At 49.2% G+C, this 25746-nt stretch overlaps 3 protein-coding genes across 4 annotated transcripts in view; 2 read left to right on the top strand and 1 right to left on the bottom strand.

Annotated features, from left to right (window-relative positions):
• The first annotated feature begins 391 nt into the window (after positions 1–391).
• Positions 392–8355, top strand: Pacsin3 (protein kinase C and casein kinase substrate in neurons 3). Its single transcript, XM_051184208.1, has 11 exons — positions 392–572; positions 3546–3609; positions 3851–3941; positions 4096–4252; positions 4870–5105; positions 5206–5361; positions 6366–6541; positions 6653–6773; positions 6931–7076; positions 7431–7552; positions 7899–8355. Exons 3-11 carry the CDS (start codon positions 3888–3890, stop codon positions 8012–8014), a joined length of 1284 nt encoding a protein of 427 aa, XP_051040165.1. The 5' UTR covers positions 392–572; positions 3546–3609; positions 3851–3887; the 3' UTR covers positions 8015–8355.
• A 542-nt stretch (positions 8356–8897) lies between these two features.
• Arfgap2 (ADP ribosylation factor GTPase activating protein 2) lies at positions 8898–21670 on the top strand. The gene is made up of 16 exons (XM_051184205.1): positions 8898–9065; positions 9242–9360; positions 9892–9964; positions 11048–11179; positions 11261–11341; positions 11990–12071; positions 12251–12307; positions 13230–13282; positions 13704–13840; positions 13929–14060; positions 18016–18144; positions 18224–18358; positions 19490–19616; positions 19771–19864; positions 19962–20080; positions 20501–21670. The coding sequence occupies exons 1-16, from the start codon at positions 8994–8996 to the stop codon at positions 20519–20521; spliced, it is 1563 nt and encodes a 520-aa protein (XP_051040162.1). The 5' UTR covers positions 8898–8993; the 3' UTR covers positions 20522–21670.
• The window catches only part of Cstpp1 (centriolar satellite-associated tubulin polyglutamylase complex regulator 1), a 162458-nt gene continuing 158311 nt past the window's right edge, over positions 21600–25746 (bottom strand). The window contains exons 8-9 of one of the 2 annotated variants that reach the window (XM_051184207.1): positions 23955–24018; positions 21600–21871 (exon numbers count right to left, since the gene is read on the bottom strand). In XM_051184207.1, the coding sequence (XP_051040164.1) occupies positions 21712–21871; positions 23955–24018 (224 nt within the window). In that variant the 3' untranslated portion in view covers positions 21600–21711. Of the gene's footprint in view, positions 21872–22988; positions 23706–23954; positions 24019–25746 lie in introns of those variants that run through there. The other variant, XM_051184206.1, reaches the window with a different exon arrangement.

Here is a 25746-nt window from a genome sequence, read left to right as displayed (position 1 = left end):
GGCTTTACAGTCTCGCTTCTGCCAGATCATGGGCAAACCGCTGAAGGTATCTCTAAGCCTCTTTTTCTGACTTCAGAATCCTAATTTTTATAAGGAGGGGGTGGTTGTGAGCCTCCCCAGAGCTAACTTCTAAGAAAGGTGCTCTTAGAAAAGAATATAACGCAGCATTGTCCCCGCATCCCACCCCAATGTTGTGGGTGCAGGTTCCCGCTCACTCCCACCCGCCTCCCAGGCTCTACTAAGGTCAGAGCCGCAAAGCTGAAATCTAGGTCTCTGCTAGCCTTGCAGCGCCACCTTAGACTGTTGGCTCCCGTTTTGCACCCAGGAGCAGAGCCTATGTCCCGCCCCCCAAGAGCCACCCGGCGCTGGGATGCCTGCAGTCCCCGCAGCGGGGATGCTATCGGTGGGGTTAGGGCGGCGGCAGAACGGAGAGGGCGGGCCCGGGGGGCCGGGCTTCCCGGGGGAGGGCCTGGCTCGCTCCAGGAGGCGGTGGCCCGAACCCGGGAGTGGTAAGACTCTGGACCGAGCGTGGCCGGATCCCCCCACCCACCGAGGGGCCCTGAGAGGACGCGGTGAGTGCCTAGGAGGGAACGCTGAGGGACGTGGCGGCAGTGCCGGGTGGCTCTAGCTCGCTCTTTGGTCCTCCGGCTCCTGAAGTTGGACTCCCGCTCAGGAGACCCCGGCCATTGGCTGCCACTGAGCGCAAGGCCATCTCATCTCCTACGCCAATGAGGCGATTTTTCGCGCCAGCCGAGGGTAATAGGGCATCCAGGCTGGAGGAGCAAACCATCTTTTGGGGCTCCTAGAGGGTCCCAAACTTCTCTCCTCGCTCCCGTCCTGAAGCCCTAGAAGGGGCCTCTGTAGAAAGCCCGAATTCTCAGCCCCCCCACCCTCCCCGTTTCAGCCACCATCTGTAGTCCACCGCCTGGCTAACCCTGGCAGGCAGCGCCCCTTCCCCTCCGCAGTAACCAGCTGGTCCTACTTCCCCACCGAGACCAAGTTCAACAAGTTTGTCCAAGAAGTCCTAGAGCCTCCATGTCTAGGCCTGGCTATGCCTGTCTGTGTGGCTGGCTCCACCAGCTCGGAATTGTTCAACACCGTGCCTTCTGGGATCGGGAGGTGGTTTGTCGAGTGGCGCTGTATGTAAGGGTGGAGGCCCAAGGCTGGCAGCCCCTGGGTTCTGAGATTTGGTGTGGAGGCTCGAGGTTAGGAGTGCGTCATTAGCGAGCAGGCACCTCAGCCGGTAGGTCGGGTTTCCAAAAATGCCCCTTTGTTATGCCCCTCCCTGGCCCTACCTCCTCCCTTTTTCTCTGCGCCACCCCCTCCCCCAACCCTCCAAAAGGCTGTGCCAGTCTCTTGATTCTATGTGCCCCTCTTTGGATCAGCAACTACCCCCTTCTGCGTCTTCAATCCTAGGTCTACTGGACTGACTGGGAGAGGCTGCTGGCGAAGCCCTTGGGCGAAGCCTGTGTGACTCAGGACACAGGACTGGGCAGGGCAGGGTGGCTTTGCTTTCTCCCAGGCCCATGTCCCCAGCTCCTGGAAAAGGGTGGGGGCTAGCTTATGTGTAGGAGACTAGCGAGGCCTAAGCCTTTGATGCTCAGGTGGAGAAGGCGAGTGCTATCCTGAAGCCCAGCACTCCCAGCTCAGCACTAGGTGCTGAGAAAAGACCCAGCCGATGTCCCAGAAGCCTTCTCTAACTGGATAGGTGGAGAGGTCCTGGACTGGAAATATTTTTAAATACCTGTTCTTGCTCTCTGAGCTCTTGCTGTAGTAGAGTGTGTTTACTCAGATTTGAGTCTCTGCTAAAATGGCAGGAGGCACAAGGTGCCAATCCTCAACAGGGACCAAGGTGCCAGGTCCACCCTCATAGCTAGATGAAGCTGGGGTACTGGGCCTGGCTGTGCCTGGGGCTCCAACTAGTGTTTGCTCTGTGAGGCCTGAAGGAGCTGTGCCAGCCCTACACACACAGCCTGCTCTGTTCTGGGGCTAGGCAGAGGGAATGGGTGAGGGGCAGCTCTCCTGGGATCCGGGAGTAGGGTGGCTGGAGTAGGCAGGGGTCCCAGGCCCTGGATGGTTCACTGGGACAGCTCCAAAGGCCTAATGATTTATGGTTACTGCACTTTCTCTCCCCATCTGGCTGGCAAGCCATTCTGGACAAGAGGAAACAAGGTGAAGAGCTAGTGTGTGTGGGGAGGGGGTTGCTCTGTGTCCTGGGATCTTCACTGCCTGTATGCTAATGGAGTCTCCAGAGAGAGGCCTGTCCTCCTCCTGCCAGCAAAGGAAGGAAGTCAGCTTAGGCCAGGCTTTTCCATGCTGTAGCCTGCAGGTTTTCTGGTCTTCAGATGGAACATCATTCCCTTTTTTCCTTTTTGGTGCTGGGGATGGAACCTCTGGCCTCAAGCATGTTCTACTTCTGAGCTATGCCTCCAGTCCCTTGTTACTGATTCCAATGCCTGGGGTAAGACAAACTGAAACTGCAGAAGTCCATCCATGGCTGCGGACAGGGACAGGTCCAGTCATGACCTATGGAATGTATGGGGGAGACCAGGATCACAGGGGTTAGGGGAGCCCTGAGGATGAAGGAATGATGATGTCCCCATGAGTTTTGAGAGTGAGTAGAGGTTTACCAGTTTAGAGAGAGCACTGTGATGAGTCCAGCTGTGGTTGTTGCAATCTCATACTCCTTGTCTTCTTGACCCACTATCCCTTAGGCCTTAGGCTATCTCAGAGAAGAAAGCAATTTCCTTCTATGGACTAAGAGTCCATTGGTACTGGGGAGAACGGAGACCTTGCCTAGAGTCAAGAGGCTGCATGTCACTGTGTCAGCGAGTCCCTGAGGGGGAGAGAGAGAGACTTTGGGGTAAAAATTCACCTTGCCCTTCTCCCCAGTTCTTCTAACTGGCTGTGTGGCCTGCTGGGTGTTCATGAAGCCCCACCCTGGGCTTTTTGAGGGCAGAATGGAATTGTTTGTTGTATTAGGACCCTTTGCGACTTTCCTGGATGTTGTGTGGTGGTGGTAGGGGGCAGGTAAGTATCTCCTTTTGATTGGTGGATCTTTCAAGTGTTTCTGGTTCATTGCCTAGTTTAATCAGCTATAGCACGGACGCTGACCAGGTGGGGGAATTTCCACCTCAGAGCAAGCTGAGGCTCCCTTAGGACAGTATAACACAGTCATCCAAAAACTTCCTGGTCATGATAGGGCCCAGGCCTCCTGGCTCTCTTTCCACTCTGCTCAGCACAGATAGTTGCTGGGGTTATGAGTTGGGTACTTACTCAGTTGGACTGCTTTGTTCATGGGGTTGCCTTGTCATTCAAGGGGCAGGAGTCCTCTTCCCATCTACAGTAGGAGTGTGGGGCTTTCTGCCCACCATTCACCCCTGTCTGTCACCTAATCCCCTGCTGGATCGTGTGACCTGCCTGGCATTCTCAGCCTGGAATCTGGCACTTCTGACAGCAGTTGCTATATTGGGGGAGCTGGGCACCGCCCTGGACATTGGAGGCTCCCAACCCTTACCCCTTCCTGTGCTCTTGTTAACTTTAAGGCAGAGTCATAGTGGCAGCCTGGAGACTTGGACACGGGTCCTTGAAGTGATCTGGAGACCCCAGGTATGTAGAGAGTGGGCTGAGAAGGGTAACCCCAGAGGAAGCAGGGGAACGTAGGAGCTGCTATCTTTGCCCCTATCCTGCCTCCTCCTGGGGACTTCTAGCCCTTTGTTGCACAGTCCTTGCTCTGATGGTTCCTTGGGTGGTGGGAATGGCAGTGGGACAATGCTCCGGGCTATTAGAAGGCCTTTTCCCGGTTCCCAAATTGGTCTCTCTTTTCTGCTTACTTCCTCGCCTTCCACAGCACCACATCTGCCACCATTCCGTGCTGCAGGGACACCATGGCTCCAGAAGAGGACGCTGGAGGGGAGGTCTTAGGGGGCAGTTTCTGGGAGGTAAGCAGTTGGGGACTGGGTTTGGAGTGACAGTAAACTGTACACCCCCCACCCCACCCCCACCCCCGGCTCAGCCACCTATCCAGTGGAGGAGCCTATCAGGCCAACTGGAGAGAGTCCTCCCTGATGAAGCTAACTCTCCTATGTGCCCCAGGCTGGCAACTATAGACGGACAGTGCAGCGAGTTGAAGATGGGCACAGGCTGTGTGGGGACCTGGTCAGCTGCTTCCAAGAACGTGCCCGAATCGAGAAGGCCTATGCCCAGCAGCTGGCTGACTGGGCCCGCAAGTGGAGGGGTGCTGTTGAGAAGGGTGAGCCAGTATGCTGGCCTAGCACACAGCACAGGTTGTAAGGGTGGGACCCTCAAGATTACTTCTGCTTCTTGAGGTTTTGTGGGTGTTAGGAATGTAAGACCTCAAGCATGCATGACAAGAGGGATCTATATTCTTACTCCTCCACCTGTTTTCTAGAACTGAAGATCAGAGAAGGGACTTGGCTGAAGCCACACAGCTAGAAAGAGCTAAATGTGGAGTGGGAGCTTCTGACTGGGTAGAAAGATCCCAGGCACACAGTTTGTGTGGCAGACTTGGGTTTACTCTTGGCTGTTTTCATAGATTTGATGCTTTGGACAAGTTACTCTGACTTCTCTAGGCTTTAGTCTTTTGTTTGGTTATTTTGTTTTGTCTTTTCCACGTTGGCCAATGACACTGTCCCCATGATAGTAGTGAAGGCAAGGATTCATGAGATCCCTTATGTCAGGGCAAAAGTAGGCATTCCTAATGCAGCACCTAACATTGCTGCTGTGTTAGCTTTGTACCCCCAACTCCTACCATGCCTCTGTCTGGCACCTAGAGCAGACGCAGGAAGAGGGAGGGGGTGGTTATATTTAAGATAGTACCCCGCCTGGCCCAAGCCCATCCCTCTGCAGGCCCACAGTATGGCACTCTGGAGAAGGCCTGGCATGCCTTCTTCACTGCGGCTGAGCGGCTGAGTGAGCTGCATTTGGAGGTGAGGGAGAAGTTGCACGGTCCAGACAGCGAGCGTGTACGGACCTGGCAGCGAGGGGCTTTCCACCGGCCAGTGCTGGGTGGTTTTCGGGAAAGCCGGGCTGCGGAAGATGGTTTCCGTAAGGCCCAGAAGCCCTGGCTAAAGAGGCTGAAGGAGGTGAGGCTGGGAGCAGTGGTTATTGGAGGCAGACGCCTTCTGGTCTGCATGGGATCAGGGCGTGGCGTCTAAGATCCAGAGCTGTTCTTATGTGTGTTAGGTTGAGGCTTCCAAAAAGAGTTACCACACAGCACGCAAGGATGAGAAGACAGCTCAGACCCGGGAGAGCCACGCAAAGGCAGACAGCTCCATGTCCCAGGAACAGCTTCGAAAATTGCAGGAGCGGGTGGGACGATGCACCAAAGAGGCAGAGAAGGTACAGCCTCGTGGCAAAGCTTCCTGGATGCCTTTCCAGACCCTGGGCTCTCCCTGCTCCAATCCCAGATGCCACTCTTTTTTAACATGGTTATTTAAAACAGGAACTTGGATTGGGTGTCAGGTGCACACTTTAATACCAGGCCTCAAGAAGCAGAGACTGGTGAATTTCTTTAAGTTTGAGGCCAGCCTGGTCTACATAGAGACTCATACTTTACATGTAGTTTCAGGCCAACTAGTGCTACTATAGTGAGACCCTGTCTCAACAAACAAACATAAAGGAGGAACTTGGGCCTGGGGATATAGCTTAGTTGGTAAAGTGCTTGTTGTACAGGTAAAACACTGGGGAAGGCAGCTAGAGTAGATAAAGGAGCTATGATAGAAGGGGTGTGTGTATTGGTAATGGATGTGACAGGTGCATCCTGGACTTCAATGGCCAGCTTGTCTCATGGCTGTGAGGGGCTGAGGAAGGCACACTATGTTGACATTTGGCCTCCTACACACACACACACACACACACACACACACACCCCACACATATGCACAGAGAGACCTGAACAAAGGTGATGTTTTTACCCAAGAGAGAAATGACATGTTTTTTTTTTTTTTTTTTTTTTTTTCACTCAGGGGAGTAATGGCGGGGTTTCAGGCAGTTGAAGCCTTAATTACCTGGGATCAATTCTGATATTGCATACTCTGTCCCCTGCCCTGAGTGCCCTTCCCTCTAGCATCCTATCCCTTCCAAGAGGTATGATGTCTGTAACACCTCCTCCAAGAAGCCTTGCTTTGATTTTCCTCACCTTATTATGTAGGTTGACCCTATCTTGAGATTGTTATAGGTGTTCTACTTGAATGTCACTTCTCTTGTTAGGCTGCTTCTGTCAGTCCCTGAAAGTAGGAAATGAGTTTCAGGCCCAACTGCCTCCCGGTGGCTAGCTCCAAGTTTAGCCTGTGGCTGTGCTCATTGCCAGTCTGTCCTCATTGCCTCTCTTCTCCCTCACCCAGATGAAAACCCAATATGAGCAGAGCCTGGCAGAGCTAAATCGCTATACCCCACGTTACATGGAGGACATGGAACAGGCCTTTGAGAGCTGCCAGGCTGCCGAGCGCCAGAGGCTTCTCTTCTTCAAGGATATGTTGCTCACCTTACATCAACACCTTGACCTCTCCAGCAGTGACAAGTATGGCCTTCACACTCGATGGAGGGTTCCCTTGACCTTCTTTGGGTTCTGGCTGGGCTGAATGGAATTCTAGGGGCTTAGGCCTTCCCTGTTTGATTGTATGCCTCATAGGTTCCATGAACTCCATCGAGACCTGCAGCAGGGCATTGAGGCTGCTAGTGATGAGGAAGACCTGCGCTGGTGGCGTAGCACACATGGGCCTGGCATGGCCATGAACTGGCCACAATTTGAGGCAGGTGTTACAGGTTATATGGGACTTGGAGGTGTGTTGAGCTCAGTGTAGGCCCCAAGAAAATGGTGGGTTTGGGATAAGTAAGTGAAGATGGTCCAGATGGCCCTGTTGCCACCATGGATACAGTCCAGCCTGACTCAAGAAACTCTTTCCACAGGAGTGGTCCTTAGACACGCAGAGAGCAATCAGCCGGAAGGAGAAGGGTGGCCGGAGCCCTGATGAGGTTACTCTGACCAGCATTGTACCTACAAGAGATGGCACTGCACCCCCACCCCAGTCCCCAGCATGCCCAGCATCTCCGGGGTGAGAATTCCTGGCCAAAACAAACAGCCCTGTCCCTTGCTTGGTCCCCTCTCTTTCTTCTCTCCCTTCACATCAGTACCTGAGGGCTATCTTGGAGTTAATACAACCATCTCACAGAGGTTTAGATTTGCCATGTGGTCCTCATGTTCCCTTATGTTTTGGCTGTATAACAGCCCTGTGCACAGAATCATACCTGCATTTGCAGTTGTGGGTGGCACAAGTGTGACTATTCCTTTAGCTCCCCCCCTCCCCCTTCTGCGTCTTTAACTTTTCTCCTAGTGGCAAAGCCTTTGGCTTGAGCTCTGTATAATCAGTCCTGTCCCCTGAGTTGTCCCCTTGTGTCTCCCTCTCTAGCAGTGGGCAGGATGAGGACTGGTCAGATGAGGAGAGTCCCCAGAAGACTGCCATTGGGGTGAGGGTGCGGGCGCTTTATGACTATGCTGGCCAGGAATCTGATGAGCTGAGCTTCCGAGCAGGTATGTGTGTGTGTATATATGTGTATGTGTGTGTGTGCGGGGGGGGGGGGGGCTTTCATGTTCCTTTCCATTTCAGCCCCTGTCCTACTTGCTAGAGCGGGGTGTAGAAAAGGAATGCTAAAGGCTTCCTTCTCAAGGGTTATTCAGGGTCCAGCCAATTGGGGCCTGGCGGTCGATCCCCTGGGGTCTAGGGTTGGGTAGCTTGCTGGCTGTGTCCTGTCCTGGTCTGAACTGGGTTTCCTCCAGTTGTAGGCCCTTATGCTATCCCATCCCCCTCAGTCCTTGACCTAGTTTTGAGATCAGTAAAGTCAGTGCCTCTGGCAGTGACCAATCTATCTTCCTTCAGGGGAAGAGCTGCTGAAGATGAGTGAGGAGGATGAACAGGGCTGGTGCCAGGGCCAGTTGCAGAGTGGCCGAATCGGTCTGTACCCTGCCAATTATGTAGAATGTGTGGGTGCCTGAGTGCCCTGACAGCCCTATTGCATCTTCTTTCTGTCCTGGGCCAAAGCTCAATCCTTCCTGGACTGCTGGACCTGAGGGCCCTGAACCATGTGCTGCTGCTGTCCCTCTGTTTCTTGAGGAGGGAAGATGTCTTAGGGCCGGTAAAGGGAGGTTGGAGTGATAGAGGTCCCTGAACCTCCCCACCCCTCCCGCATTTGGATCACCCCAGGAGTAGGGGATCCAGTTCCTAAACTGTTTGGGAGTTCCTGGGGTGAGGTTGGTGAGAATGTAGTTTGGGGCTAGCAGCACCCTCTTTTGTGACTTGTAGTGTGTATTAAACTTGATCAAGAATAAAAACTCCATCAAGTGTTGTGAGCATCTTTTGATACCCCATTCTTGAAGCTGATGGAAGTCATGAGGGAGGTTTGTGGGCCCAGCATGTGTTACGGAGCTGGGATTGGGAAGGAAGTTGCCTCCTGGCATCTGTCCTGAAATTTCAGGACTGTAATCTGGACTGGAAGGAGCTTGAGATCAGGTATGTTGCGTGCGGGCCTCTGCTCCAGGCCGGTTGCTGGATTGTGAGCTGGGCTGGAGTCTTCCCGATGGGACTCGGATGATTGTTAATCATTACTCATCCATCGGCAACTCATCAGAGGCTGTGGCCATGACGGGCAGCCAGGAGCCCTGCAGTATGCAGATCCTGGCGTCCACCAGGAACTCCCGAAGAAGTTTGGGCCATCCCACGAGCCGTCGCCCGCTCTGGCTGAGGATTGGCCAGGCGAGTTGCGACGTTCCCTCTCAGGCCCATTGTGGAGCTCCTGGCTGCTGACGTCACGTTTCAGTCCTCCCCGACGCTCACTGGTCCAGATCTGGTCGAATCACTCCTCTCGTGGGCGGGTCAGAGCACTGCCGTGGCCGGCGCGGTTTGCCCGCCTTCTCCGGCGCGGATTGGCCCGCGACGGGACCTGTCGGTCGCGGTTGTGTCTGGGAAGGAGAGAAAATGGCGGCGCAGCCGAGCAAGACCGAAATCCAGACTCTTTTTAAGAGGCTTCGTGCAATTCCCACCAATAAGGTGCTTGAGCGGGAGGGGCACGGGTCCTGGCGCCGGCGGAGGAGATGTCTTTTGTCCTCTGGGGTGCGAGGGAGGGCGGGGACGGAGGTGGGAAGGTTTCTTGTGGTTTCAAAGCGCTGGGCCTCGACTCTGGGCCCTAACCATTCACTTGTCGCCTTTTCTACTTTTCTGCTTAGGCATGTTTCGATTGTGGCGCCAAGAGTCCAAGTTGGGCCAGCATCACGTATGGTGTATTTTTGTGTATTGATTGCTCCGGAGTTCATCGCTCCCTGGGTGTCCATCTCAGCTTTATCAGGTAGGTTCTGTGTGAGAGTGCTGTGTGGTCAGCAAGGGGGAAAGGACGCCTCCACTTGAACCTTTCTGAATTCGGTGTTTGGATAATTGCTGGCAGGAGTTCTGTTCGCCTTTTGCGGGGGCGAACCGCCTCTGTGGGCTTGTAGCCATAATGTCTATATCAAACACCCCCTCTTCTCACGGTTAACTTGAGACTCAGCATCAGTTTAGGGGAAAAGTTCGCTGCATTGCCCTTGTTATTGCAGATAGATTGTTTCAGTAGGTCTCCAAGGCGATTCTGACCGCCCTTAGAAAAGGGTGCCTGCATTCCTGAGAAGTCGACCTCCTTTTGAATCGCCTCAGAAATAATTGGTACTTGTTGGATTAGGTGAAGAGCAAAGATTTCAAATACAGGGAAGAGAGGAGGCAATGAGACAGTGACTGATAGTTTCCTGGACACCCACAGAAGCCTGAGGCCAAATGACAGGTGTAGGCTTGACAGGGAAGCTTGTTTTGGTGTTGATGGTAGGTGACACACAGTCCTTGTGCTCAGGTCCACAGAGTTGGATTCGAACTGGAACTGGTTGCAGCTGAGGTGTATGCAGGTCGGCGGGAATGCCAATGCGGTAAAGCTTTTTTTTTTTTTTTTTTTTTTTTTTTTTTAATCTTTAACCCCTATTCTTTTGCCTGGGTACTTTTCTATGATTTCCTAGGAGTGAGTGTGTTCTCTGTTCAGAGACTTGTCAGCTCTGTAACGTCACCATACACAGCTTTTCTCTCTCTTATTACTATTATTATTGTTTTGTTTTGTTTGACACAGGGTTTCTTTGTGTAGTATCCCTGGAGCTCAATCTGTAGACCTTGCTGGCCTGGAACTCACAGAGATCCACCTGCTTCTGCCTCCACAGTGCTGGGCGTAAAGATGTGCGCCACCACTGCCAGACTATATACACAGCTTCTTTCAAAGAGGCTTAAATACAAACTGACCTGGACAGTTCCTCTTGGGAAAAGTCCAGTAGAATGGAGCCTGGTCACTAAGGTTTTGTGGGCTCCTGAAGGAAAGGTAGCTAGAGTGGGATTGCATACTTTCTTCAGTGTCCTAACTTCATTTCCTTGTTTCAGAGCTGGAGAGGTGGCATGATGTTTTTTGGAGGAGGGGAGGGTGATATGAATTATATGAGTGAAGGTGTTTACTGAGTGAGCCTGGAAATCTGTGTTCAGTTGAGGAAACTCATGTAAAGGTACAAGGAGAAAACCAACTCCATAGAGTTGTTCTCTGACCTCTACACAAATGCTGTGGTGCACACATAATAATGAAAATTAAAGGGGTTTTGTTTTGTTTTAAGGAATTTTGGAAGACCTTTATTTCTATGAAAACTTGTTGGTGTTGGTAGTGTGTATCCTGTATAAGTAATAACTCAAAGCCTGGCAGTAGTGGCGCATGCCTTTAGTCCCAGCACTCGGGAGGCAGAGGTAGAGGGAGACAGGTGGATCTTTGTGAGTTCGAGACCAGCCAGGTCTACTAGAGCTAGTTCCAGGACAGCCTCCAAAGCAACAGAAAAACCTTGTCTCAAAAAACAAAAACAAAAAAAGAACCCAACTGTTTAGGAAGGTGTTACCTGTAATGTGAGTACCTTTTTCTTTGTTAAGAATACTTGTGCATACATGCTACATTCTTTTTTTTTTTCTCTCTCTCTCTCACTCTCTAGACTGCTTTTTTCCGCCAACATGGATGTGTGGCCAATGATGCTAACACAAAGTATAATAGCCGAGCTGCCCAGATGTACCGAGAGAAGATCCGGCAGTTAGGGAATGCAGCTCTGGCTAGGCATGGCACTGATGTAAGTGCTTGTTCCTGGCTTAGGTGTGATGGGTAGGAGGTGTTAACAGCTCCAAGTTTCACAGTGTCTCCTTCCTTCCAGCTTTGGATAGACAATATGAGCAATGTTCCTAGTCACTCTCCAGAGAAGAAAGACTCTGATTTCTTTACAGAACATACTCAGGTGAGTTCCAAGGGTTATTTTCTTTAATAAATGCTTTACTTGCCAAGGCTACACCTTTTGTGATGGTGACATAAATTCTTTGCTTAGGTATATTTCAGATAATGTCTGTGGTTCAGAATTGCTAATTACGGCCTCCTAATTCTGGAAGTGCAATGGAATCCTCTTTAGAAATGGATCCTGGTGGTAGAGAGTAGTTTGAAAGCTTAAGAGGTCTCAGGAACCCTAAAACATGCAGATTTTCCAAAAATGAGGAGGCTTTGGAAAGACGATGAGGATTCCGTCTCCTGTTGGCAATGGGCATTGAAGTCAGAGTCTCAGGTCACTTCACCCAGCAAAACCTCAGGTTCTAAAATGGAGACACAGCTGTTTCATAGGGCCTGCTGTGACTAACTGAACCTGTTATATCCCTTGGATTTGTGCCTGGTTATGGTTATTATGTAAGAGTTGTTAATGTTTTATCAATTAAAGGGATGGCTTGGCTGTAAGTTGAAGATGCTATTTTCCTGCATTTTTTTTCCTTGAGTACTGGTGACTATAATTGCTAATCTTCAGTGTTCTCATAGCTGGAAGCTATGCCTTCTACCTACAGGTAGGTGTAGCTTCTTAGGAGGGCTCACTAAGGCTTCTGGGATCTGGCTTCCTTTTTAGGCCCCTGTCTGGGATATAGCAGACACTGAGCCTTCAGGGACCCAACAACTAGCCCTACCTTCAGAGAGCAGTGTCCTGGCACGTGAGTTTAGCCCAGATCGCAACCAAGTGTTTAGGACACTTGGCCAAGGACACAGGGGTTGTGGGTGAAATGGGATTCACTGGGGGGGAGGTGTGGGCATATGTCTTTTGGTGGCAAGTGGAGGAAAGCCAGTGATTCTTAGCACCTCCTTAATGTAACTCCTCTCTTTGTATTCACAGAACCTGAACATGGCCCTAACACTGATCTCCTTGGAACCTCACCCCAAGCTTCTCTGGGTATGACAGCTGGCCAGGATGGGGAAGCTGGGAGCTAGTGAGCATTAAGTATGTGTTCTAAATCTCTACTGCCTAGTCATGTGAACTGAGCCTAGGAGACTGAGCAACTGACCCCTCTTGGGAGTTAAAGTTCTGATGACTTTAGGGTCTTTGACCTGACAAACCTGATTGGCTATCATTTTGAGTGTGGGGGTGGATCTAGCCAAAGTATGGGAGGCTGGAATGGGATGGGACACCTATCCCTGGTGTTAGGTTTTGTCCGTTTCATGAGGTGCTTTGAACTGCTCATGGCTAGAGGCAATACTGTCCTTTCAAAGTTCAGCCCTTTCCTACTCTTGAGTGGCCTTCAGACTTGGTTAGGGTAAACAATCCCTCTGCTGACCTTGGTTTGTTCTGTTGACTCTTGGGGGTTGGGGCAAGAAGCCAGTGGAGTGACTGACTGTCCAGCTGAGTCTGTGAGAAGGCTTGGCATAGCTTTAAAACCTCTGGGTTTGGGAACTTTATGAAGCTTCTGGGTTGGGCCCTTGTTAGTCACAAGTCTGTTTCTTCTCCAGAGTCCATGTCAGCTAAAGGGGCCTCTTCTGCCAGAGGTAACCAGTGGTTTGGAAGCCTGTCCCCTGCTTGCAGCTCGCTTCCAGCTCTAGGAGCTGAGACTATTCAGCAGCTCCCTACTTAACAGTTTCCACTTTGGTTTGAGTACTCTTTGGTGCTTCAGATCTAGGCTCTTACTGCTACTTTTGGGACATCAGCAGGCTCCCCTAACCTTGTCTGTCTTTGGTTGGAACTGGTGGTAGCAGTTTTACTGTGCCATCTGAAGCAATTCTTTTTAGATGTTCTTGCCGTGAAGTGGCATGGTGTGGACTGAGGCATGTTCTCTGACCTTCCTTTGTCCTAGCTCATGCCCATCCTCTTCCTCACACAGAACTGAAAAGCTCCATTATTGGCAAGAAGAAGCCAACAGCAGCTAAGAAAGGGGTAGGTGGGGAGAGGAAGTATTATAGGGTGGTTGAGAGCTGGTGTTAGACTCCTTCAGTTCTTCCCATGTACTGGCTGGCTACAGACTAGCAAAGATACTGATTCGTCTGAACCTTGTTTATTAAAGGGATTTAAAGATAGAGTCATCTTAAGGGGACTGCTGGTCAGTAAGCAAGAAGAAGCACATCTAGTACTTAGAGTGCTTGGCATATAGCAGGCCCCAGTCAGCATTAACTGCTGTCCTCATTCCTGAGACCTGTGTGGGGGTTGTGTGAAGCTCCTTCTAACCAGCTCTACCACAGTCATTGAACTCTAAGAAAGAAAACCCCCTTCACTGTGGGTGTGACTACAGCGACCATACTGGGGAGGGAGCAGAGGAGACTGGCTGGTAAAATCCCACATCACATGGTTTTCTCCTCAGCTGGGTGCCAAGAAAGGCCTGGGAGCTCAGAAGGTGAGTAACCAGAGCTTTACTGAGATTGAGCGGCAGGCCCAGGTGGCAGAGAAGCTCCGGGAGCAGCAAGCAGCTGATGCCAAGAAACAGGCAGAAGAGTCCATGTGCGTGATTGCTGTGGTACCCTTGGCTTGTGTGGGGGTTGGTGGCAAGTGGCATGGATGGCAGCCTCTGACTGTTCATTCCCTCCAGGGTTGCCTCCATGCGTCTGGCCTACCAGGAGCTTCAGATTGATCGAAAGAAGGAAGAGAAAAAATTACAGAACCTTGAAGGAAAGAAACGAGAGCAGGCTGAAAGGCTGGGCATGGGCCTGGTGTCCCGAAGGTGAGTTTGGGCCCTGGTATGTCTGAGAAATGCCATTGTGTCCCTGGGAGCCAGGACAGGCCCTACCTCTCCCTTGTTATCTTAAGGTACCTAGCACAGTGGTTGGCTCTCCGGTATACATGTTAGTTGTTTGTGTGAGTAGGAGCAGGTGCTCCTGCTAAGATAGCACTTCCTGATAGGCTGCTCATGGCTGGACAGTTTTTTTTTTTTTTTTTTCCAGGACCTTCTGAGAACTTTGGGGCTTTTTGCTTCCTTAGTCCTGGCCCACTAAATACCATTTGTCATACCAGATACTCTAATAACTCAAATGACCCCACACATTTCAAATGCCTCTGGGTTGGGGAAGTTCTTTTTTTTTTTTTTTTTTTTGTTTTGTTTTGTTTTTCCAGACATGGTTTCTCTGTGTAGTGCTGGTTGTCCTGGAACTCACTCTGTAGACCAGGCTGGCCTCAGACTCTTGGGGGTCTGCCTGTCTCTGACTCCCGAGTGCTGGGATTAAAGGTGTGCACCACCACCCTTTGTTTCAGAACTACTGGGTGTGTGTTCATATACTTTGCTTTAGAAAAAAAAAAAAAGCAAATTAGCTCTCTGAAGTATTTTGAGTTAATATTCAGGGGTTTCAGTAATAGTGTTTATTTTTTATTGTCTTGGGATGGTCTTACTGTGTAGTCCTGGCTGGCCTCAAACTCACAGAAATCCCTTTCCCTCTACCTCCCAATTCCTGGAATTAAAGATACTAAAAGATTTTTATTTATTTGTTTATTTATTGGTTCTTCCAGACTGGGTTTCTCTGTGGCCTTGCCTGTCCTAGAACTCGCTCTGTAGTTTAGGCTGGCTTCAAACTCAGAGATCCACCTGCCTCTGCCTTCCGAGTACTAGGATTTAAGGCATGAGTCACCACCGCCCAGTTAGATTTTTGCCTTTTCTTTAAGATTTATTTATTTATTTATTGTGTATGCTTGCAGGCCAAAAAAAGGGCACCAGACCTCATTACAGATGGTTATGAGCCATCATGTGGTTCCTGGGAATGGAAATCAGCACCTCTGAAACAGCAGTCAGTGCTCTTAACCTCTGAGCCATCTCTCCAGCCCTAGATTTTTATCTTTTAAAAATTAGAATATCTGGAGGCTGGGGATGTGACTCAATTAATGCTTGTCTGGCATGTATAAAGCTCTGGGTTCCATCCCCAGTACTATATAAAACTGGTATGTTTATGTAAATCTTTAATCCCTAACACTTAGGGCAGGAAGTAGAGGTTTAAGGCCATTCTTGGCTCTACAGCAAGTTTAAGGCTAGTTGGGGCTAAAAAATGTATTTCCAGGCATGGTGGCATTCACCAGCAATCCTAGAACTCAGATGGAAGCAGTAGGATCAGGAGTGTAGGATGATCCTTGGCTACATAGGAATTCAAAGTCAGATTGGACTCAGGGAGACTGTTTCAAAAGAGAAAGAAGAAAATAATAATAATAATAGTAAAGAGTATATTCTGGTGCCACTGACTAGACCATGCCTTGGCTTCTCTTGTTGGGAGGCATGGGTTTATTGTCATGAGAAATTTTTAGACATAATAGTGGTAGGTAGGAGGTCTTGGTACTTCTGTACAGATGAGGAGATTGAGATACTAAGTAGCTTGCAAACCCGTCAGCTGACAGATGTATTGCCTTTTTCATTCTAAATTCAATTGTAGTTTTTTTGTTTGTTTTGGCACAAGATTTCTCTATGTAGTGCTGGCTGTCCTGGAACTCACCTGGTATACCAGGGAGGCTTAGATCTCATAGTGATGTACATGCCTCTGCCTCCTGAATGCTGGGATTAAAGACTGAGCCACCATCCTGCTAAATTTAGTATTTTTTTACCACTAGGCTCTCTTTCTCTGAAAGGAGAGGTCTGATTATCTTACCTTAGTTTCTCAGAACATGTACTTAGTTGGCTTTACCTTATTCCCTCAGTCTGTGTGCTGTTAGCTTACTCGCCACTGATTAGTGAAGTACATGCATGTGTGAGTACATGTTCATGTATGAATATAAGAGTATATGGCTTTTATTTATTTGTTTATTCCTTGTTTGTTTCATGTGTCCTGAGCTGGCTTCCAGTTTGTTATGTAGCTGAGAAGGCACTTGAAGCCCTGATCCTCCTGCCTCTACTTCCCCTGTGCCACCATATCACTTTGATGGTGGTGTTTTTAAAAAATTAGTATGTAAGGTTTTTTTTTTTTTTTTGAGAAATTATATTTTCTTTTTTCTGTGTGTGTAGGTCTGTATATGCTGCAGTGTGCGTGGTGGAGGTCAGGGGACAACTTGTGTGAGTCAGTCTTCTACTTCACTATGTGGACTCCAGGGCCATCAGACTTGGTAGCAGATGCTTTTACCCTGAGCAATCTTACCAGCATTGACAAAATATTTTAAAATTGCACTTATTAACTTCTTTGTACATATATATGGGACCCGCATGTACTGTTGCACACAGGTGTGGGGATCAGAAGATAACTTGTTGGAGTCAGTTCTCTCCTACTGTATCCTAGGGAGTGAGCCCTGTTTTTTCATTTCTGTTTTGTTGTTAGTTTAAGACAAGGTCTCACTATGTAGTCCTAGCTGGCCTAAAACAGGCTGGTTTTTGTTTTCTTTGGACTGTCTTATGTAGCTCAGGCTGACCTTAAGGTAGCTACATAGCCAAGGATAACCTTGAACTCCTGCTCTTACTGCCTTACCCTCTTGAGTGTTAAGATTACAACCACGTGTCACCATACCTGAATGTGTTTTCTTTTTTACTTTATTATGTTTATGGGTATTTTGCATGCATGTATGTTATGTGCACCACATAAACACAGAGAGCATTGGATTACCTGGGACTAGAGTTGGAGATGGTTGTGAACTGCCATGTCGGTTCTAGGAATAAACACTCTTAACCTTAGAGCCTGCCTGCCTGCCTGCCTGCCTTCCTTCCTTCCTTCCTTCCTTCCTTCCTTCCTTCCTTCCTTCCTTCCTTCCTTCCTCCTTCCGTATAGCAGAATCTCTTACTTAAACTTAATCTACCCTATTTAAAATCCAATTATAAAATATTCACTCTTTGGAGCGCTTCAATTTGGAAGCTATGTATTTTGGTGAGTTTGTCTGAATGAAATGACTCTTGAAAGGAGTGAGGCATTGGGCTATTCTGCCTGCTCACTCTAGGGAGCACTGGCAGATCCAAGTCTTGGTACCTGAATCAGACCCTATACTAGGAAATGTCCTTCCTCCTTTTTCTTCCTCTTCATCCCTTTTCTTTTATAAGAGAGAGAGTGATTAAGGACTCTGTGATTCAGTGAGGATCATCTGGGTGTTTTTCATCTTCAGCCTTGTGCTGCATACGTCTGTCTCAGGAAGGATACAGTCCATGATGCAATAAGGCTTTGTGTAAGGATGGAGATGGAGCTGGGCATGGTGGCTCATGGCTGTAATTCAGCTGGTAAGGTTGAGGGAGGGGCATCTGGGTCACATAGTCTTTTTTTTTTTTTTTTTTTTTTTTTTTCCTTTTGGTTTTTCAAGACAGGGTTTCTCTGTGGTTTTGGAAGCTGTACTGGAACTAGCTCTTGTAGAGCAGGCTGGTCTTGAACTCACAGAGATCCTCCTGCCTCTGCCTCGCAAGTGCTGGGACTATAGGTGTGCTAGTCAGTCTTTTTTTTTTTTTTTTTTTAAAAGCCAAAAAGGAAAGAATAGAGAGTGAACACTCATCATTTGTTGTATGTTGTTAAGATGGCAACCAATAACCATTGTCCAGGGGAAAGCTGTTTGTGAGAACAAAGCCAGTATGTTAACATTTCTGAGTATGTTCCCAGGTCATTACAAACATGTTCACAGCAATTCTTTGCCTGGACTGGCCCAAGGGGCTAGACTGGGGAAACAGACCCTCAGCCTGGCTGCTGCTCTTGAGCAGTGAAGAGTTGATGCTCATTACCAGCCTTTTGCTTTCTCTACAGCTCCATCTCCCACTCTGTGCTGTCTGAGATGCAGGTGATTGAGCAGGAAACCCCGCTGAGTGCAAAATCTTCCCGTTCACAGCTTGACTTGTTTGATGATGTTGGAACTTTCGCCTCTGGACCCCCAAAGTAAGGCTGTTGCTGGGGCATAGACTTGCTTGTTGTATTTCTACTCAGGTTTCTCTGAGCTATTCTGCTGTCTTCCTAGGTATAAAGACAACCCCTTTTCCTTGGGAGAAACTTTTGGTTCCCGCTGGGATTCAGATGCAGCCTGGGGTATGGACAGGGTAGAAGAGAAGGAACCAGAAGTAACCATCTCCAGCATCCGGCCTATTTCAGAAAGGTAGTGTGGGCAGGGCAGTGCTGTCTGTAGAACTTGGTGCAGGGATGGAAATGGTCAGTAGTTGAGTGCCACTGAGAAACTGAATTTCTAATGTTTTTTAATGTAAGTTAAGCAAATATAAATAACCACATATAGCTAGTGATAATTCATTAGACAGGACTGTGTTTAGCTCAACCAGCCTGGGAGTTCTTTTAGCTTGGGATCTACTTTATGGTGGAAGGGGCCCGATTTTCTGTGTCAGTTCTGATGTCCCTTCCAAGGGCTAAATGCCTCTAGCCTTCATGTTTTGATTGACTGCAGTATTAGGGATCAAAGCCATGTTTTCCACCTGCTAGGCCCCTTTTTTAAAAAAAATAATTTATTTTTATTTTATTTTCATTGGTGTTTTGATTATGTATGTCTGTATGAGAGTGTCAGAGGCCCTAGAACTGGAGTTACAGACAGGTTTGAACAGTCATGTGGATGCTGGGAATTGAACCTAAATCCTCTGGAAGAGCAGACAGTGCTCTCAACCACTGAGCCATCTCTCTAGGGCCTTATTTAAACAAAACAAAACTTATCCCATTGTTCCTGAAACTGCTTTGTTGGCAAGTTACTATAGATAATCCATTTGTAAAATAGGACATCAGTAATAACTTCACTGGGTTATAAACCCCCCCAGCCTAGAACCTGTGCATTGTTAGTGGAGTGGCATGACACTTTTATCCACATTAGCATGATTCTGAGGGAGTGATCACAGCACTTGAGTAATGCTGGCAGGAGACTGCATGTAAGTCAGGCACATGGACTGTCACTTCAGATTCTGAGTGGGATTAGGATGGCAGCAGTGATGATGGGATCTTTTGCACCTTACTGAACCACGGCAGTGTGGAGCCTAAGCCTCCAAATCTGATTCCCATCTCATGGAGGGAACTGAGGCTCTTTGTGCCTTGGCTTTGGTGAAGAAAATGGAGAGGATCTCTTGCCATTCTTTTGGAGGACACTCACTAGGGGAAAGGATCTTCAATCCCAGAGTCACAGGATAGACATGGTTTATGGCCAGAAAGCAATGGGTGTTTTTTGGTCTCTGAACTCTGCTTCCCCTGGTGATAATGGGAAGGGACAGAGATGTTCTGCACTGGTTCTCCACAGAACCACCAGCCGGAGGGAAGTGGAGAGCCACAGCTCAGGTCTTGAGTCCAGTGAAGCTCGTCAGAAGTTTGCAGGAGCCAAAGCTATCTCATCTGACATGTTCTTTGGTCGAGAGGTGGATTCTGAGGTTAGTGAAGTTGTCTCCTTGGTAGCAGCAAGCAGCAGCCTGAGCTTCTTCCCTGCCTGTCCTTGGGCCTTAATATTAGAGTGGTTTGGCATAAATCAGTTCTTTTAATCATTGGCCAAAAGATTCCCTAGACCTTGCCTTTTCTCCAATGCAGTATGAAGCCAGGTCTCGGTTACAGCAGCTCTCTGGCAGCAGTGCCATCAGCTCTTCAGACCTCTTTGGGGACATGGATGGAGCCCATGGAGGAGGTAGGGCATCAAGTGAGGCTCCTGAGCATAGATGAAGGCTCTAGCTAGGAAGGGCTTCTTGCAGGGCTCCTGATCACGGCTCCCCTTGCTTTTACAGGTACTGTGTCTCTGGGGAATGTACTTCCTACAGCTGACATTGCCCAGTTTAAGCAGGGTGTCAAGTCTGTGGCCGGCAAGATGGCAGTGCTGGCCAATGGTGTGATGAATTCTTTACAGGTGAGTCTGGGCTGCTGGGCCTGGGAAGAAATGTAAAAAGTAATGCTTGGAGGTTTGCCTTCTACTGTGTCCAGACACTGCTGAGTAGCCACTAGCAGCTGTAGAGAGAGTGTTTGTTTTTTTTGGCAGGGCAATTTTCCATCACTGTATTTGGGCTGAGCCTCTCCCTAAGGTGACTTGGGAGAGTTACTTCTACTACTCTTCCTCTTCTCTCCCAGGTTCTGTGCGATTTGGAAGGACTTCCCTTTTCATTAATACCCAGACCTCAGCTTCCATCACATACTCTCAACATGGGGTTCCCAGCCCTGTGCATCTGCTCGCCCTGTTCTGCTGTGGGGTGTGCAGGGGAGGTGTTGTGATTACTGGGGAGCTGCTGCAGATTAGAGACTGACACTGTGTATTTTTATTCTCCCCACTCAGGATCGCTACGGTTCCTACTGATCCAGGCTCCATGGCTCAGGCCTGTGGTGACAGCAAGAACCTGGTTCCCAGGCCAGGGATGTCTGCCTTGTGAATCTGGGGATTTGTTGACTTTCTGTGTGTGGTGTGTGGGTTGGATGGCTTTGGAGGATCTTGGCGAGGGGAATGGTTAGCATTAGCCCTTGTCCTTTGCCTGTGCATTGAGTCCTTGTCCTCAAACCCCCCCCCCCCCACTCTCCTCTCCATGCTAGTGTTCTTTCTTCCAGTCCCGCCCAAAGCTGCTACTACTTAGCCTCCTGCACTGGAAGGAGTTCCATCAGGATGGCTTTATGGGTCTAGTTCTTCCTCTGGTAGGGAAGGCACGAGTCTTTTGTGGGCTCTAGGATCCTTGTTGTCTGGAGGTCTGGGCCTCCTTGTCTTCTAGAGACATAGGAGGCCTAGCAAGAGTTGTGCTGTATCAGCCCTCAGGGAGAAGTTCTTGATTTGCCACTGCTTTTACTGCCAGTGGCTTCTTATGGGTTCCAGGGGAGGATGGGTTAGGAGAAGGACCCTGGTAATTCACTAAGGGCTAGAACTTTTGCTTGGCACCTAAAGGGTTTATTTGGGATCAGCCTGGAGGCCTGAGCAATCTTCTTTGTCACCACTGTCCCTTGGAGGTTGACTTCTGTGTAGGTGTCAGAGAGCCCTTATCTACCACTATTGTGGATCACAGCACCCTCTCTGTGCTTGAGATTCTATCCTTTTGTGTCCTGCTTGGCACCCATGGTGGCTCTCATCTGTGCGTCCTACCTGGATGCTGTGAACCTGCTACTGGCTGAGGAAGCTGAGGCTCTGAAAGAAGCCCTTGGAGCTCAGCTTTCATCCTTTGCATCATTCTGGGTTTAGGGGTCCTGGACAGCACCCCACCTGTCAGTGAGAGCTGAGGACTTGCAGCTGCAGGCCCCATACTCTGGCAGCTGGGCCATGCACTGTGTCATCCTTGGTGCCATCTCCCCCTGCCGTGCTGGCAGTCTGGGCCCAACCCTACCTGTGGATTGCAGGTTGGGCTCCCAAACAACACAGACCACTCTTCCCTCATCCCTCCCCAGAGGGACATGACTTTCTTTCAGCACTGTTTGTATTGAAACAAAGTGGTGTCGAAATAAAGCCCCCACGGGGCCCTGTGGGTCAGTGTCTTCTCCATCCTGCCTCCCTGCCCAGTGGCCCTTCGCTCACTCTCTGGGCTCCCACCGAAATGGATTGGGCGTCGGTGCCAAAGCTGAGGGCACTCTCTCCAGGGCCTCCAGCTTGTCTCTTCTCTGAAAGTCAAAGGCCCCTGGCTCCTTGCCCCTGTGCTGCCGCGGGGTCCGGTACAGCCTCGACCTCACCACCCTGTTGCACGTGGAGGAAAGAGGTGGTGTTAGTTGGCCTTTTAGTTTGTCTGCATCCTCAGCGGTTCTGCACCTCATCACAGGAGGCAGACTGGGACCTGTTTCTCAACGGAGCTGTTTTTGTTTTCTTTTAGACAGTGTCTCTGTAGCCAAATTGGCCTTGTACTTGTAATCCTCCTGTCTTGGCCCTGGCACTGGATGACAGGCATGCACTAAAATGCCTGGCCTGAAAAAGCATTTTAAAGATTCAGACTTTGGAAGAGTCAGATGCTGTATGTAAACCACTTTCCTTACAGAGCCACTCTGTCCTTGGGAGTCCTCAACACTGTACAGTTATGAACCACTCTGGGAATTGGAGGGTTAGAAAGGACAGGTAAAAGGGTCATAGAGTTTTAAGCTAGTGATTTCTAGTGCTTTGGAATCATCTGGGTGTTTGTGAAACACAGATTTCTGTTTCCAACCCCAAACTGGTAGAGTAGGACTCCAGCTTGGTAATTGGCACTGTCCCTGTGGTTCTGGTACACAAGCAGAGTTTGGGAAATCTTTCAGGGGCTCACTCAGTGACTATAGGTAGGTAGGCTTGGCACCACAGGGGTTTTTGGAAGCCACTTGTAATCATCCACTGGCAGGTCTTGGTAGGGAGGAATGGAGGGGAATTATGTGTCCAGTAAGTGGTGACATTGCCCTTATTTGGAGCAGGCAGTGGAGCATCTACCTCATTCAAGAAAGATGAAGATCACCTTTTCACTGTTCCAGCCTCTGCTCCAAACCTTAGGCCTGCTTTGTGCATATCTGTACTGCTGCCCTCATCCAGCAGCAGGTCTTCACAAATGTTAATGAAACCCTGGCACAAAGATGTGCAGCTCTAGTTCTTGTGGCCAGGGTCTCACAGGTGATGAGAACCTGACTGGACACCCTGAGATGTTGCTGAAGGCCAGTTCCGTTGTGCACGTCTCTGAATGGCTGCCCTCCTCTGCAGAAGGCCAGATCCTCTGTCAGCTGAGGCAGGTCTCCATGCTGGAATGGTACCCTGGCTCCACCTCCCATCCAGTCAGAAAAGCACCCAAGTCATACTTGCCCTTTCCCTCCCCTTAGCCAACTGGCTTTAGACTCATTGCTTACCAGAGACAAGGGACTTTATTCATTTCACAGATTGGACTATTACAGACTTGAAGCCGATTTTGGAGGTGAAATTCTTGCCCATCCTCCCTCTTATTCCAGCTAGTGGCTAATTTCTCCAGCAGAAGGGCACAGTTGATATGTCTTCCCAGCATGTGCTCTCAGGAGTCACCCTTGACCTACTAATTCATGTTCCTTTGTGGGAGCCGTTGTGGAAAATGAGCCTCACTAGGAGGATCGTGGCTAGCTGAGAAGACACCATACTTAAAACATAAGCAACACTGCCAACAAAAGGCTAAAGCCAAATACCCTTCCTGAGATGAAGTGGCCTTGGTCCACTATTCAGTTTAGGACCCAACAGGTTGTCAAAAGCTGAGAGCATGAGTTATGGGATTTCTGGGATCACTCAACTGTCTGGAGAGCTGTTATTCACCCATCTCTCCAGCAGAGCGCGGCACAGTGACGCCGGAGAAACATGGTGAGGGCAGCAAAAGCAGGGTGGGTAGGAGCAAGGTACAGGCCACAGATGGGACCCTTCAGTTCAAGTCTCAGACTCATCTGTCTCTTCAGTGGAGCCATCGCTCTCTGCATCCAATTTGCGGGAGCGATGGAAGGGTTTCCATGGGGAACCAACCCGGGGAGGGGTTCGGGAGGACAGGCAGCTGGCCTCAGAAGTGGCAGTGATGGAGTTGACCAGGCCTGGGACCTGGACCAGCCTGGAGGAAAGAAGCCCAGAGGGTGATGTGATGAGTCTCCTATTCCAAGATCAGGACCTCAACACTTACTCTTGCACTTGAGCAGACCTCTAAGGACTGATGGTACCTTTGTTCTCTGATGGACCCAAGCCTTTCTCTGACCAACGAACGGGGTGTTAAAAATTAGTGCTGTCACCTACTGAGGGGCACAATCACCTCTAACAGATTTGGCTTCCACAAGAGGGCAGCATCTTCCCATTTAACACTTACAGCCGTTCCAGCTCCTCATCCATGGCTGGGTCATGCATCAAGTCTCCTTTGTCAGGCAAAGCTCCTAGAAGATAGGGATTTGGGGCAAAGTTATAAAACAGGATAAGGGTCCTTCAAGGGAGCAGACAATCTGTCCTGGCCTTCATGTCTGTCAGCTCATTGACCAGGGTAACTTAGTCCACATGGAACAGGAAATATTGGATGCTACTTTATAAATTTAGTGAGTCTTACTACTTTCTCTTCCTTGGGGCATGAGTGACAGCTAAGGAGATATCCACAAACAGGTGATCAGTTTCCTTCCCAGATAGGATGTGCTTTGTGACCAGCACTGGGTATTTAGTTCCTGAGGCTCCAGGTGCTGAGCTAGAAAGATGGCCTAAGCTAAATCCAAAGGGTAGAAAATAGCTAATGTATGTAATCGTCCTTCATATGTGGGATATGTGAAAAACATGTTATAATTGCTGCTTCTGCCAGGCGGTGGTGGCACACACCTTTAATCCCAGTACTTGGGAGGCAGGAGCAGGTGGATCTCTGTGCGATCTAAGCTAGCCTGGTCTACAGAATGAGTTTCAGGACAGCTGGGACTGTTCACAGAGAGACTCTATCTAAACAACAACAACAAAATTGCTGCTTCTTTTGAGGAAGAAATTGGGTTCATCCTGAGGTCTGGTACTAACATCTGTCTGGATTGGTTTCCTTAGCCATAAAGGCACAGTTTGGTAATGCTATTGGAAAGTGTATGAAGAGTCTTGGGTGCTTCCCCCACTTAAATTTTCTTCTTTTTGCTCTTTTTCAGAATAAGTAGACTTTTTTCCCAGCTGGGATATCCCCTCCTCCCCCCCGGAAAAAAAACCCACTTCCATAATGAGTAGAAAAGTGAGACTGAGATTTGCAAAGGGAGAGTCTTACCATAAGATGTTGCAGGGAAACGGCTGGACAGTCAGTGGTGCCCGGCTTCAGAGACTCAAAGGTATCCAGCACTGGGCCCTTTTCTGACTCTACTACACCTTTAGGTTACACCTCATTTTGTGAGGTATGTTGGAGACAAAGGGAATCTCTCCACAAACTGTTTCAAGCAGGGTATTTCCAAGTTCTGTTTTTAACACATGCTGCCTTCTATTGCTGTTTATTCTACACATGAGTCATTAATTAGTACTTAGAAAAAAAGGGTGAGGGTTTTTTGTTTTTTGTTTTTTTTTTTTTTTTTGTTTTTGTTTTTGTTTTTTTGTCCCTCAGAATTGTAGAGTGAATTGAAGGTTCTTTTTTATTGTTTGTCAGTTTTTTTTTTTTTGTTTTTGTTTTTTTAAGACAGGGTTTCTCTCTGTAGCCTAGGCTGTCCTGAAACTCACTTTGTAGACCAGGCTGGCCTCAAATTCAAAGAGATCAGCCTGCCTCTGCCTCCCTAGCTCTGGGATCAAAAGTCATGCACTACCACTGTTGGCTTTGAAGGTTCTTTTTGGAGAGCAGAGCGGGGATAGGGTTAGTGCAGGCTGTGATCTTTGCTAAGTAGCTTTTTCTTTTCCTCCTAGCAGCTGTCACTGGTAGAAAGTGATCAGTCCCTAGGAATGTGAGGGACACCTAGCGAGTCCCCACTGGCTCTTGAATCTGGTTCCCAGTTGATCTCTCCTAGCCCTAGGCCAGCTGGTAAGCCTGGCTATGAATCTCACTTGGTTGAGCAGGTCCCTGACACAGTGACTAGGCTCCTGGGTAGCATGCGTGCTGAGCTCACTGTCCCCTAGAACTCTGGCAGATGTGTGCATACAGAGATAAGCATAATGGTTCCAGCACAGCT

This window comes from Phodopus roborovskii, unplaced genomic scaffold, assembly GCF_943737965.1.
Source record: "Phodopus roborovskii unplaced genomic scaffold, PHOROB, whole genome shotgun sequence".
In the NCBI taxonomy this organism is placed as follows: Eukaryota; Metazoa; Chordata; class Mammalia; order Rodentia; family Cricetidae; genus Phodopus; species Phodopus roborovskii.
Note: the sequence above shows the minus strand (reverse complement) of the source record. Positions and strands in the feature narration are given on the sequence as shown.

Coding starts and splice junctions, on each gene's coding strand:
- Pacsin3 (XM_051184208.1), top strand. CDS start 3,888: ATGGCTCCAGAAGAGGACGCTGGAGGGGAGGTCTTAGGGGGCAGTTTC. Junction 3,942..4,095: donor TAGGGGGCAGTTTCTGGGAG/GTAAGCAGTTGG, acceptor TATGTGCCCCAG/GCTGGCAACTATAGACGGAC. Junction 6,542..6,652: donor GACCTCTCCAGCAGTGACAA/GTATGGCCTTCA, acceptor TATGCCTCATAG/GTTCCATGAACTCCATCGAG.
- Arfgap2 (XM_051184205.1), top strand. CDS start 8,994: ATGGCGGCGCAGCCGAGCAAGACCGAAATCCAGACTCTTTTTAAGAGG. Junction 12,308..13,229: donor CTCACCCCAAGCTTCTCTGG/GTATGACAGCTG, acceptor TTCCTCACACAG/AACTGAAAAGCTCCATTATT. Junction 20,081..20,500: donor GTGTGATGAATTCTTTACAG/GTGAGTCTGGGC, acceptor CTCCCCACTCAG/GATCGCTACGGTTCCTACTG.